This window comes from Lathyrus oleraceus, chromosome 5 (genome assembly GCF_024323335.1).
Source record: "Lathyrus oleraceus cultivar Zhongwan6 chromosome 5, CAAS_Psat_ZW6_1.0, whole genome shotgun sequence".
NCBI classification, from domain to species: Eukaryota; Viridiplantae; Streptophyta; class Magnoliopsida; order Fabales; family Fabaceae; genus Lathyrus; species Lathyrus oleraceus.
This window is the reverse complement of record NC_066583.1, coordinates 628,708,057-628,722,309: the sequence shown is the minus strand read 5'-3', so window position 1 is coordinate 628,722,309 and position 14,253 is coordinate 628,708,057. Positions and strand designations below refer to the sequence as shown.

Sequence of the window (14,253 nt, the reverse complement as noted above, 5' to 3'; positions counted from 1 at the left end):
AACGTTTCTACTATTAATTGTTGTGTATACTCAAAATAATAACAACAAAAGCATTGAATTGGCAGTAACACATCATATTCGTTTATTCGTGAAGTAGAAAGCATGATGCAACAATAACGCATCATTTCCCAATACAAATATTAAACATTTCTAATATTAACTATTTTGTATATTTAAAATAATAATGTTGAAACATTGAATCCTGCAAAACTGTACCAATTTATGTTATTACGATTGCATGACAAAGTTATTACAATTTCCAACATTGAATTTAATACATTGACACATTATTTTTTAATCATCAAAGCTGCATTATAGCAACCATTGCGCAAAATCCATTTTTACAAGCAACCACATACGTCAGTTCAATGCAGTATAAAAAAAGAGACTGAAAGGTGGTTGTTACACGCAACCTAAAAAACCTATTTGCTATTTATATGATATGCAATTATATCAATTTCCTCCATTGCATATCTAATATATATAAAGTATTTTAAAAGGTATACTGTGTGTTGTTCTTGGAATTTGAATCAACTTAACAGTGTCTTCTTCTACTTCTATTGGGTAATATGCGTTTAGTTCAGTAATTATATTTTATGTATGCATGTCTGATTTTTTTTTGCATGCATTTCTATTTGTCACATACATAATGTATTTCCTCCCCATCTATGAATTTGCAGATTGTTATCTTTTGAAACAAATGATATTTATGAAATCCTTGGAAAAATTGTTCAAGAAGTGAACCAACCTCCCAATGATGTTCATGTGGATGAGATTTTCTCTGAGATCAATTTGGCCCAATCGAATGGTCTCAATGTACAAGTGAATTAGTATGCAGCAACATAAGTCGATGCACTGGAGCCTGAGATTAATATGGCTCAGGAACATGGTCTGACTGAGCTGGTGAATCAACAGGTAGGAGAGTTGGAACCTGATCTGTTTTGGGAGAAAAATATTACCAGGTCCTTGAAGGGCGAAAATCAAGTTCTACTATTAAGTTACACAAATTATAATAACAAAAAATGTATATAATGTTTTGCATTTTTTTACACAAACATAAATTCCAATACTAATGTTGACTTGCAAAAACTCATACTATGCAACATTTCTCAGTTGATGTTATAAGGAAAGGTCTTCTTCCAGATCAAACTCAACGTACCCTCATGGATCTTGAGACAATGGACTACTATGACTATGAGATAATTAAATCGGAGAGAGACAATGTGGAAATGTACATCGGATATGGGTGGTATGAATACGCCAAGGAAAAAAATCTCAAGGTGGGAGATACATTGGTATGTCACAACCACTCTGATTCTTAGATGTTACACATCAATTTGCTGAGGCGTGCCAGAAGGAACAATACTTGAAGGAAATGCTGCACTTTTCATCTGTCTGTTTAATTATTGTAACTAAAGTTTATTGTTGTTGTTTTAGTTGTTTATTGTGTTAACTTTTCTTGCATTTTTACTAAGAGATATTAGTTTTATATTTGTGTTGTTTGGTTTGTAATTGTAAACAACTGTTTCTGAATTTTTAACTGAAATTGATTTCAAGTATTCATGACATTGCTGATAACAACAAAGTTTGAGTTTATTAATATCAATAATTTCATAACAAAAAATAGAATGGTAGACTTTTTAAGTCATGCATACAGTCTGTAAAAATTCATGCACACACTACAAATAATCAAACATCAGCAACTAAACCATATCACATTGCATACTACTGTTGCATCAAAACAAATGAGTTGCTTATACTGATCAATACAATAACAATTTGTACTTATAACAACTTTGAAGCTAAAATTCTCTCGGAATAGTTACTTGCATTGAAATATTTCAAATGGAACAACATAAATCAACCCCTTATTACATTAACAAGCATATAACTTGCCATAGGACTCATGCTAAAATATAACACATCCCCGACTTCAAGCTTCCTCTCTTTGGAAAATTCGTACCATTCATGGACAATATTCTTCTCATATGAATCTTGTCGTGCTCTGTGAATAATACAATTATAACCTTCCAATCTTCAATATCGATCATCTTTATCACATCCTGCTTTTCACCAAAATATTACTTTGACATGTTCATTGGGATATGCTGCAAAATTGAACAAAACACATTTACATAACATTAAATACGATAAGAATAACAGTCAAGCAATTTGAGTGCCAAGACACCAACCAACATATATTTCCCATACTTATTTCCTTCCGTCACGGTATAATCCCACTTGCAATTGTTGCTAACATCACATGTTTTTTCGGACTCATTAATCCAACCCTCCTTTATTAGAGCTTCAATTTTTGTATCCTCATCACTTGAATACATGTGCCCACATGTCTTCATTACTATAGTTGTAATAACATTAATAATTCGATTTACTATAATTACAAATAAAATTAAATTTCAACTATGATTAATTGGAGTAAGATATTTGTAACAGGTGAATTTTCAGAAAAAATCAATCTTAGTTCTAATGATAGAAGATTGATGACATGAAAGTCATACATACCTGCCAGAAGCATACATTTCAGAGATGTTGTCAAACATAGCTTCCTTTCTATAGTTCCAATGATAGAAAAGTGATGACATGAATACCTTAATCCTTACATTATATAGAAAAATGTAAACGAGCTTAGACATGGATTTCAGCTGCAGGCTCAACTAATGAGTTTGAGAAATACAGTACCCCTTAAAAACAGTTCTATAACAGACATCATATGCAATATGTATTGATATATTTATAGGTGATAACATATGTATTGTCTGTTTGCCAAACTAACTCATTTAAATTTTTTGTTTGTTAAACTTCAAATCACCAAAATTATAAATGTAACATGTAAAATACATATTTACATGAAATGAAACACATAATGCAACTTCTACATTAAAATTACCAAGTTTACTATCAGAATACATAAATATCAATATCATTAAGGTACTAATTATAATTTGGTTCAGGCATTCCAAAATTACATCAAAGTTTATATATATATATATATAAACTATAAAACACGATCCACAGCAGGTTAGAACTCCATGTCATGATGATCATATACTCAAAATTCGATATTACAACTGCCCATCAACTCCTCTGTAATTTTACATACACGTTGGGAGAAAAATGCAACATACTCCAGACTAAGGTATCGCCATCACATAGGTTTTTGCTCTTTGCAAATTCATACCATCCTAAAGACATTTTCATAGGCTCTTAGTTCGTTCTCTATTTTTGCAGTGTGAACCCGACATTTAAATATTTCGGTTTCTTCTACATCAACGTGTTCTAAGGCATATTTTTGTTATTGTTCTTGGAAAATGCTACATAGATATCAATTGCACAACACTACAAGTTATAAACCCTTGAAATATAACACAATAGATCAAATTCAAATATGTGCTTACTATAACATTAGCTGCGCATGTTTTTTCATTTCCTATGTGGCTCTTCCAAGAATATTGCTTAGCCCACATGACCAATTCTTCAGTAACTTAATTTAAGACTCATGCGTTCTCTACAAATTTTTGTTTACCTTTCTTATCCACAGATTTTCCAACAGATTTCTTCTTGCCAACATATTTTTTCTTTTCAACACACTTTTCAACATGCATTTTCTTCTCCTTCATAAATCTATTAACATCTGCACATTCAAACATTAGCAATTATTTATTTATTGATTTCGTATTTCATTTGTCAATTGCAGCAACAATGATTAAAATTTTTATTCATTTGACAATTACTACTAATTAAGTATTTCAGACATGCGATTTGCAATGAAATATACTTTTTTTCAATGTGGTTATTTTTCATTCTTACGAAAGGATACTAAATATAATCGAAAAAATAGAACATTGTAAATCCAAAACTAACTTAAAGTCATACTAAAAAAACCATAGTACACTAATTTCCCAAAAACTACTGACCTAAAATTTCAGAACTACCCAAAAACATAAACAAATTTACCTTTCTTATCCACCAATTTCTTATTGCCAACATGTTTTTTCTTTGCAACACACTTTTCGACATGCGTTTCTTTGTCCATCATAAATCTTTTAGCATTTGCAGTATCAACAACTTCTTCCTTAATATACTGAATGTCAGTTTTCCATTATTTGTGGGTTGATTTACAGCAGCAGCAACATTGGTAAGTTGAGCGATATTCGCAGTTTTATAGCAGGGATATTACTAGTACGACATTTCTTCACACACTTCTTTCTCTTAACTGAACATTCACCAATCTCAGACACCATACCTCTGATGATCTCCATTGCAGTTTCATTGTTGAAATTCAAAAATTATAAATGACATCAGCAATGTGATATTAATACCGAATTATAAATTCTAATATATAATCTTTACAGACCAACATTTATAATCAACATGTATAATCATAAATTATAATATCTACAAGCAACATATATAATCAGCATGAATAATCTCTACAACTTCTTAAAAGTTTTACATCAATTACCAGCATCCATAATCATATTCTATCATCAACATCTATTGTCAACATTTAAAACATATACAATTTCTTATAAGTATCACTCTATTTAAGATGTAATTAACTGATTTATTGAGTAAAATAACTGAAATTCTAAATTTGAAAATTCAACTACAAATTGGGATATAGAATTGCTCAAATTTCATAAGAACATATTCATATTTTTGGCAATCAAATTGAGTAGAAAGCGAATCCTAAATGAACATGAATCGGTTAGATGAGACAAATTCAATATCAGTTGTGCAAAAAAACATTACAGTAGAAGAATAACGATAAAATCATATCTGCTTCACACCTCATTCTTCACCCGTTATCGTCCCAAATTGAACCCTAATATCGAAAATAAAATTTTATTTTTGGAATCTGGAAAACTCAGATTATATTTAAACATTATCGTGTTATTACAAAATTGGAGGAGTAGAAAATTGAACCATACGAGAACATGTTTGGTAATGCATAACAATAACAATTTCATATGCGTTTCAAATAACTACAGAAGAAGAACATAGCCGATACAACATCGTTTCATACCTCATGCTTCCACCATTATCATCCGATTTGTCGCTATGGCAACACGCACGCGGATCATCTGCAGACATGTTACTGTCTGATTTTTCCTACACAGAGGTTTGTAATTGGAACCCTAAATTTGGTATGTAGAGAGATGAAATACATGAAACTGTATTGGTATTTGGAATATCCAAACTAAATACACTAAAACAACCCTTTTATTTTTTTTTATTAAATATTAAAAAGATTAGTTATACTATTATTTCCAAAAGTAAATATTAAATCATTTATTTATTTATTTTTATATTGTATTAACTGAAAAAAATTGGATATATAAATTTTTCTTTTGTTTTATTTGCTTTATTTAATATCAAAAGTTTTTTCACAAAATAATATAATAGTATCGTTGTTATTCCCTCATTCAACATTCAAATATAAAATATAAATAATCTAACAACTTCACTAATAATTAGAAATAGCGTGACTCGTACATTAATAGTTTGAGATTAATTACTATGCACTGTCAGTGTAATTTACACTGTCGATTCATCACCATCACCCGTTTGCATTACTTTATAGGTTTTTAAAATAAAAGTCAAACTTATTTCAATATCCAACGAATAAAATTAAGTGGTGGTGTAAAATCCGTTTACACTGTCTGTGTATATAAATTAAATTCTAATAGTTTTAATAAAAAACTTTAAATTTGATATCACTCTTCAAATATTTTATTCTACAATCAAGTATAATTAATCAATTTTAAATTTATTTATTAAACCCTAGAATGAGAGATTATTCTTAGTGGCAACAAGCAAATACAAATTGCATTAGTCAGACTCTATTCCTCTCCTAGATGTTAAATTTGCGCACAATCCTGTCATGTCAGAAGAACAAATTGTCAAGTTACAAGAAAAATTTAAAGGAGGATCTTCATCCATACCTAATGAAATACTTGACTTTTTGCTTCAAAACTCAGCTTCAGCAAAAGTTCATTGTTCAAAAAGTGAAATGTGTATTCTACTTTTCAAAGATAAATTCTGTACTTTGATTTATGCCTCCTTTATTTTTGTTGCCCTTGGTCTCTTTAATCATATTGTGTCATCATTCATAACTACGATTTTTAGATGGAGAAATAAATTGTACTTTGATAATATGAATTTGTGAGGAATCATCATAATATCATTGTTAATATTCATAACTGCATTAGCGTTAAACCTTTCGACACTATCACTAAGAAAAGCAGCCACAATTATATTGGAAAATGCTCAAGTGCATATGAAACACCCTCAAGTTTAGTTGAATGAAACTAGTATACACAACCAAATCAATGAGATATCATTGTTTTTGACGACAATCAAATGAAAGACAGATTCAGTTCATAATGTCTACATCTTGTTGTTCAAACAGTTCTTGGAGTCTTTCTCTCTCCTGTTTTTCCTTTGCTTTCACTTCCGCCCTAGCAGCTGCACGAGCTTCTTTAGCTTGTTTTCTAGCTTCTTTTTCAGCAGCTGCATGAGCTACTCTAGCTTCTTCTTCGGCAGCAGCAAATTTATCCGCGTTCAACAATGCCTCTTCTTTTGCAATATAGCTTGCGACCAATGATATATCAAAACTCTTGCTTGTCTCAGCAGCATTAGCAGTGCCCTCATTCGGTGTCTGTCTCATCAGCAGGCTATTCTGGCTTCTGATCAGGTGATTTTGTCTCATCAGCAGGCTATTCTGGCTTCTGATCAGGTGATTTTGTCTCATCAGCAGGCTATTCTGGCTTCTGATCGGGTGATTTTGTCTCATCAGCAGGCTATTCTGGCTTCTGATCGGGTGATTTTGTCTCATCAGCAGGCTATTCTGGCTTCTGATCAGGTGATTTTGTCTCATCAGCAGGCTATTCTGGCTTCTGATCGGGTGATTTTGTCTCATCAGCAGGTCACTATAGGTCTCATCAGGTAATTTTGGTTCAGCAGATGGTGATTTCGGATCATCATCAGCGGAGTACAGCTCAGCATAAAGTGACTTTGGATCTTCCCCGAGTGATTTTGGCTCAGGTGACTTTGGATCTTCCTTGGGTAATTTTGGCTCAAAGGAAGGTGATTTTGGATCATCCTCAAGAGGTTTCGGGTCATCAACCGCAATTATTTTATCATCAGCAGGAGGTTCCCCTTTCTCCATCTTGTTTATTGTATGGCCAAATCAAATAGAAAATGAATGAGATGCTTAATAAAAAATCAATTTCAAAGATGCTATAAAGAAATGAATGAGTTTTATGGATTACCTCTTCCAGAGTTCTTTTCATTTTGGAGAATGGTGACAGGTATGGGACTGTAACAGTACCTGCATGTGTTGAATAGTTGAATATTAGCATTCACATTTTGAGTTACTAGCAGTTTATGCATTTCAATGATAAGAAAGTGATTAAGCTACTAGAAAAGAGAAGGAATAAAAAACATTCATAGATTCGAAACTAACTAACAGTAACTAAATTAAGCAAAGCGTTATTATATATTAATACAAAAATTACTTGAATAAACCAATGCAATTAAGCAAATCAAGGAAGCATTATTAATCATTAATACAACATAGCTCAATGTCATAGTTTGATCTATAGCATGAAAAACTAAAACAACAAGAAAGTGCATGAAAATCATGACAGTGACCTAACATTTGTAGTGTGTGACGTGAGAGAAGCAAACCTAGGAATGAAAGAGAGGTTTTCAGCTATGGTGTAATTCATTCAAGAAATGATAAAGAACGATTCAGAATTAGATTCAAGAAATGAAAGTTGAAATGATAAAGAACGATTCAGAAACAGAAAAAGAAAGAAAAAGCTGAGAAAGTGAGAGAACCTTGTTGTGTGGAGAGAGAGAGCGCGCAATGCAACTGAACTCTGAATAACTGCTAACTGACTTTTGGAATTCGATGACTATATTTATTACCTATAGAGTTTACTGTTTTATAGTTTTTTTTAATCAACCGCAACAGTGAGCTGTTTTTTTATTTATTGTGTTGAGAAAATTGTATTTACTTTTTTTTTTCTTTTGTTTTTTACTATTTGTTTGTGAACCTTTCGATTTGTTTTTTTTAAATTAACTATTTTTTTCAAGAATAATACGAAAATAATCGTAATTTTAAAGTATTTATCATTATAACTGTTAAATTGTAATTCCTTATGTCGAAGCAGGTTGTTCGACAAAATAAGGAAGTGTCGAACCACCTAGTGTGTTGAGTTGTGTTAGTGTGTTGAAGTGTCGAAACATGTTGCTTCACACAGGATTTTGACTTATGCCTATTTTAGTAGTGTTAGTTATTTTGAACTTTTATAGTTTTGGGCTTTGGCTTGAGGTCAAAGTTAACCTAAATCTATAAATAGAGGGAGTAACCCTTATTTTTGTACTGAAGTGAATAGAGCATTCATAATATTGTATTTACGGTATTTTGCAGTTGCAAAGTGAATAAGAAGTTTTCCACAGTTTGTGGGCAGAGAGAAACTCTACAAAATTATATTAGTCTTCTCCTTCATCATTCTTTACTTTATTTCTTTCTCCATTGTTCTTCTTTTCATTGTCATTGTGTGGATGATAACAATTTTGTCCATCAAGATTGATTGAAATTCTCCATAGATTTTGGGGATTTCCAACATCTAGTATCAAGAGCTCCAGTTTAATCGATTCGTGGGAAGAAAATCACCATGGAAATGAATCATCCAAACGGGTATTTTCCAGCAAATCTTTCGATTCTCAAGAACAATAATTATGAGAATTGGTGCAAGCAGATAAAGGTTGTGTTCTGTTATCAAGATCTTTGGTATCTTGTGAAGTAATGAGTAACAACGCTTGCAGAAGCCGCGATAGATCAAGAAAAGGCTGCACATAAAGAATTGAAAAAGAAAGATTATAACGCTCTCTTTATAATTCATCAATGTGTTGATGCAAATAATTTTGAAAAGGTTAGTGATGCAGAGTCAACAAAAGAAGCATGGGAAATTCTGAAGAAATCATTTGGAGGCGCGGAGAAGGTGAAAAAGGTGAGGTTACAAACTCACAAAATAACGTATGAATTGCTTCAAATGGAAGACAATGAAAGCATAACTGATTTCTTCACCAAGGTTACTAAACTGGTGAACCAAATCAAGGTATGTGGAGAAATGTTGACATCAAGATCTGTTGTTGGAAAGATCTTGAGGTCATTGGCTCTAAAGTTCGACCACGTGGTAGTAGCCATAGAAGAGTCGAAAGATTTATCAAACTGACGAAGGAAGAGCTTAAAGGGACGCTTGAATCTCATGAACAAAGCATGGCTGAAAGAGTTGCAGGAAAGTCGAAGAGTGACATGGCTTTACAGGCTCAATCATCAAAAGAAAGAAAAGGAAAAGAAAGCTGGAATGTCAACAAAGGTAGAGGAGGCTACAACAATTCGACTGGTCGAAATCAGCAAGAAGGAAACTGGTTGAATCAGAGAAAACCCTGGAACCAAGGCAACCAAAGAGGTGATATTGCAGGTAGAGGAAGAGGTGGTGGTCAAAATTCAGACAAGAGTCACATTTAGTGTTACAATTGTCAAAGGTATGGTCACTATTCTAGTGATTGTCCAGAAAAGCAGAAGAATCAAGAAACTTATGCAAAGTTGGCGAAACATGAAGAAGAAGAGACGTTGATGATGGTTACAACAAGAGATGAAGAGAGATTCAAGGATCAGTGGTACTTGGACTCGGGATGCTCATCACACATGTCTGGAAGGAAATATTGGTTTGTCAACATAAATCCCTTAATGAAGAATATGGTGAAATTTGCAAATGACAACACTCTAACAGCTGAAGGTGTTGGTGTTGTTCTGATTATGATTAAAGATAGCAAGACGTCAGTAATTTCAAATGTGTTGTACATACCAGGCATGAAGAGCAATTTGCTCAACATAGGGAAGTTATTCGAAAAGAACTATAGAGTGTTGATCGAAGACAAGATGATGAGAGTTCTTGACTCAAATGGAAGGTTGATCTTGAAGGCTCCAATGTCTCAGAATAGAACCTTCAAGATTGAACTAAATGTGATGGATCATACGTGTCTTGCAACAACAGCCAGGAGAGATGAATGGATATGGCATTATAGACTTGGCCATCTAAATTTCAAAGACATCAGAGATTTGAAGAGAAGAAATATGGTTTCAGGATTACCATAAATCGACATTCCAAACAAAGTCTGTGAAGAATGTGTGCAAGAAAAGCAACATAAGAACAACTTCAGTAAGGATACATGAAGCAAGTCGAAGGCAATTCTTGAAGTCATACACTCTGATGTATGTGGCCCTCTCCAGGTGGATTCGATTGGAGGTAACAAATACTTTGTTACATTCATAAACAATTTCAGTCAAAAACTGTGGTCTTACCTGATCCAGAAGAAAAGTGAAGTGATCGAGGTGTTTTCCAAGTTTAAATCTATGGTCGAAAGACAGAGCGGTCGAAAGGTCAAGATTTAGAGAACTGATGGTGGTGGAGAATATGTGTCGAAAGACTTCGATGCATTATGTATGAAAGAAGGGAGTGTGCATGAGGTGGTACCACCCTACACTTCACATCATAATGGAGTCACAGAGAGGAAGAATAGAACCATTATCAATATGGTTAGAAGTATGTTGAAAGGCAAGCATCTACCCAAAGAATTATGGGGAGGAGCTGTGTCGACTGCGACATATATCCTGAACAGATGTCCGACGAAGAATCTAGAAGGAATCACGCCAGAAGAATGTTGGTCTGGTGTTAAGCCTAGCTTGAGTCATCTGAGGGTGTTTGGATCTATAACACATAGACATGTGCCATATCAATTGAGAAGAAAACTTGATGACAAGTCGAGTCAGATGATCCTGATAGGATATCATTCGACTGGAGGATACAAGTTGTTCGACCTAGTGAATAAGTAAGTGGTGATCAACAGAGACATGATCATAGATGAGCTTAAGGAGTAGGATTGGACTGATAATGTCAAGAAAGATTTAGTAAGAATATTTTATGATGAACCAGCTAGTGAAGTCGAAAGAGAAGTTCAACAGGAAGAAGTCAGAGGTGAAGCGGGCCCAAGCAGACCTCAGAGAACAAGACACATGCCTACAAGATTGCAAGAATGTGTTATTACATCAGATGATGTCGTCATTGAAGAAGGTGAGCTGGTACATTATGCTTTCTACGCAGATGTTAAACCTATCAATGTAGCCGAGGCATTGAAAGATTCGAAGTGGATGAAAGAAATGGACGAAGAGCTGAAGTCAATCGAAGTCAACAACACTTGGTCACTTGTCAAATTGCCCTAAAACAAGAAGGCAATCGATGTGAAGTGGGTATACAAGGTGAAGTTGAATTCCGTAGGAGAAGTAACTCGACACAAGGTGAGGCTTGTGGCGAAAGGATTTCTTCAGAAAGAAGGAATCAAATTCGATGAAGTTTTTGCACCTGTTGCTAGGATCAAAACAATCAGGTTGGTTGTTGGTCTAGCAAACATGAACAACTGGAAAATGTGTCAGATGAATGTGAAATATGCATTCCTTAATGGCCCCTTAGAAGAAGAAGTTTATGTTGCACAACCAACTGGGTTCGTGAAACATGGCGAAGAAAGAAAGGTATACAGGCTGCATAAAGCCCTGTACGGACTTACACAAGCTCCAAGAGCTTGGAACAAGAAGATAGATGGATTTCTAAGGGATAAGGAATTTGTGAAGTACACAAGTGAACATGGAGTATATGCAAGAAGAAGCAAGAGTGAATTGCTTATACTATGTCTCTATGTCGATGACCTGTTGATAACAGGTAGCTGCAAGAAGGAGACCGAAGACTTCAAAGGTGATCTCAACAAGGAATTCGAAATGGCAGATCTAGGTGACATTTCATATTTCCTTGGCATCGAATTCTACAAGAGTGGTAGAGGTTTGATGATGCATCAAACAAGACATGCAGGCGAAATACTCAAGAGATTTGAGAAGCAAGACTGCAACTGTCATACCCCAAAATTTGCCCGTTGATATTACGAGGCACTTTTCAAGACACTCCGACTTATTCTGCAAGGCACTGATCTTAAAGGAACAAAAGCCCAGCTCACAACAGGCCCACTCCAGAAAAAGGCCCAAACTAGCTTGCTCGCTAGGCCAGCAATTCCTTCGCCTAGCGAACCCTTCGTTATGCAACTCGCCCAACGAAGTACCCGATCCAGAAAAAAGGCCCAAGCTAGCTTGCTCGCTAGGCGAGCAACTCCTTCGCCTAGCGAAGCTTGCGAATATCAGAATTTCTGGGCTTCATTCTGAGCCCGTTAGGTCACCACAATCACTATAAATAGCCAAGCTTCAGTCACGAAAAGGGAGAAGAAAAACGGAGAGAGGAGAGCCCTAGCAAGCAAACCCTAACACTCACGGGAGACAAACCCTGAAGGAGCTCGGCGGCACCAAGGTCCACCTCTGCCCAATTCAGTCCGATTTGCCGATTCGAAGTCGCAATTCAGCTGCCAACAGGTTTACGTTGCTATTACTGCCTTATGTTCTTAATTTGCATATGGCTTTATGATTAGATTTATGAAAATAGTTTAAGTTGGCATGTGAACTTTAGTATGTACCTGAATACCTTAAATGATTAACCATATAATTGCGGTAATGAAAGCCATAAGGCATAAAATTGATTGGAAATGTACTAATATCAAAACCAGAATCCGCAGCCGCTCGCTAGCACATCGCTAAGCGAGCATGCAGCGAGTATTCGCTAAGCCTTCGCTAGGCGAGGCAGGAGCGAACGTGACAGTAGCTGACTTTTCTGTTCTGATTTTTCGCCCATGTTTTATCATGCATCATTTATCCGACCTTATTTACTGTTGTGATCTTTTTTCCTTGTGGTGTAATCCTCGATTGCACCCTGATTTGGTGTTCTGACATGTTTTGTTGAGTTTTGTAAAGGTTCGCATACCCCAGGAAAGGATTGCTTGTTAGGTATCCCACTTTATTTGTGGGGTACTCTTATGGAGATCCACCCTGAATTACTCAATTGATTTTAATGTATTGATTTTATGGCGAAGGTCCACCCTAACGGGTTAATTGGTCTTAATGTATTAATTTTAATGTGGACCTAATTACCTACTTGATTACGGCTACCTAATTAATTGTAAAACTTTGCCTTTAAATAAGTGATCTCGGACCTCCCTTTGTTATCCTACGAGTATGGTATTACGGTCATGTCCCACGAATGTGGGGATGCACTTAGCAAAGACCCTTCGGTTAAATCATCATAGTCCCTCGAATGTTGCCTTTGTCCCTCGATGACCCTTCGGTATAGCCTACGGTTAAATGATGATCGTCCCTTCGAATGCTAAGGTATCCTTACAAATGCTGCCTTCAATGACCAATCGATGACCCTACGATGACCCTTCTACATCCAAAGGATGAAACTACTTACTTCTCAATAGTAAGGACAGTTTTACCCTCATAAGGATAGGAAATGCCCGCAAAGACCTCGGATAGGTATAACTCTTAATTGCTTATTCATAACCTAAAATATTTTTCGCACGCACCTCCCACATTTCAAAACATCCTTTTTAGAAAATCACCACTTGGCATACATCCGTACTAGGATCATTGCCGAGTTATATTTTTCTAAACGACTTTCAAAATTAAATGAGATAACCACTTTGTATACATTCATGCAAGAATCATTACAAAGTTAAATTCTCCTTTTTCAAAACATTTCCTACACATTTCTCAACCACTTTTTCAAACTAGAAAAACATAAATGATTGAGCAATTAAGAGCCCATGGATAACCATGGATACAAAGGGTGCTAACACCTTCCCTTTGTATAATGTACCTCCCGAACCTAAGAATCTAAATTAAGGTCTTTCCTGTTCTTTTCCACCTTTCCTTATGGGATAAAAGAAAAGTCGGTGGCGACTCTTGCTAACCGCGACATTGCGATTAAAAACACATTAAAGTCAGTTCACCGTATGACAGCAACCCAACTTCGACTCTAGCTAAGCCCAGATTACAACCGTCGAAAGATTCAGATGAAGATGATGTCGACCCAACCCAATATATAAGACTTACTGGGTCACTTCGATACCTTTGTCACACAAGGCCTGACTTAGCATATAGTGTAGGTATGATGAGTAGGTTCATGCAGAAGCCAAAGGTATCACATCTAGCAGTGGCGAAGAGGATACTAAGGTATCTAAAAGGAACTCTCGACTATTGTATTTTGTTTCCTGTAGCTGATG

The 14,253-nt window shown here is 34.9% G+C and overlaps 2 protein-coding genes and 1 long non-coding RNA gene across 8 annotated transcripts; 1 reads left to right on the top strand and 2 right to left on the bottom strand.

Moving 5' to 3' along the window:
- Nucleotides 1-873: 873 nt before the first annotated feature.
- Nucleotides 874-1,512, top strand: LOC127082544 (uncharacterized). Its single transcript, XM_051022782.1, has 3 exons — nt 874-1,024; nt 1,114-1,295; nt 1,438-1,512. The coding sequence occupies exons 1-3, from the start codon at nt 874-876 to the stop codon at nt 1,510-1,512; spliced, it is 408 nt and encodes a 135-aa protein (XP_050878739.1).
- Nucleotides 1,513-1,692: 180 nt separating this feature from the next.
- On the bottom strand, nt 1,693-5,189 carry LOC127087318 (uncharacterized). Of its 6 annotated transcripts, XR_007789835.1 has the most exons (5): nt 3,976-5,185; nt 3,417-3,652; nt 2,524-2,616; nt 2,193-2,359; nt 1,693-2,108 (listed from the first exon to the last, which is right to left on the bottom strand). It is a non-coding gene; the product is annotated as an uncharacterized LOC127087318 (long non-coding RNA). The 6 variants fall into 6 exon arrangements; XR_007789833.1 differs by having other exon boundaries at nt 2,193-3,652; nt 3,976-4,266; nt 5,048-5,189; XR_007789832.1 differs by having other exon boundaries at nt 2,524-3,652.
- Nucleotides 5,190-6,397: 1,208 nt separating this feature from the next.
- Nucleotides 6,398-7,976, bottom strand: LOC127082543 (uncharacterized). The gene is made up of 3 exons (XM_051022781.1): nt 7,867-7,976; nt 7,296-7,354; nt 6,398-7,192 (listed from the first exon to the last, which is right to left on the bottom strand). The coding sequence occupies exons 2-3, from the start codon at nt 7,314-7,316 to the stop codon at nt 6,398-6,400; spliced, it is 816 nt and encodes a 271-aa protein (XP_050878738.1). The 5' UTR covers nt 7,317-7,354; nt 7,867-7,976.
- Nucleotides 7,977-14,253: the final 6,277 nt, after the last annotated feature.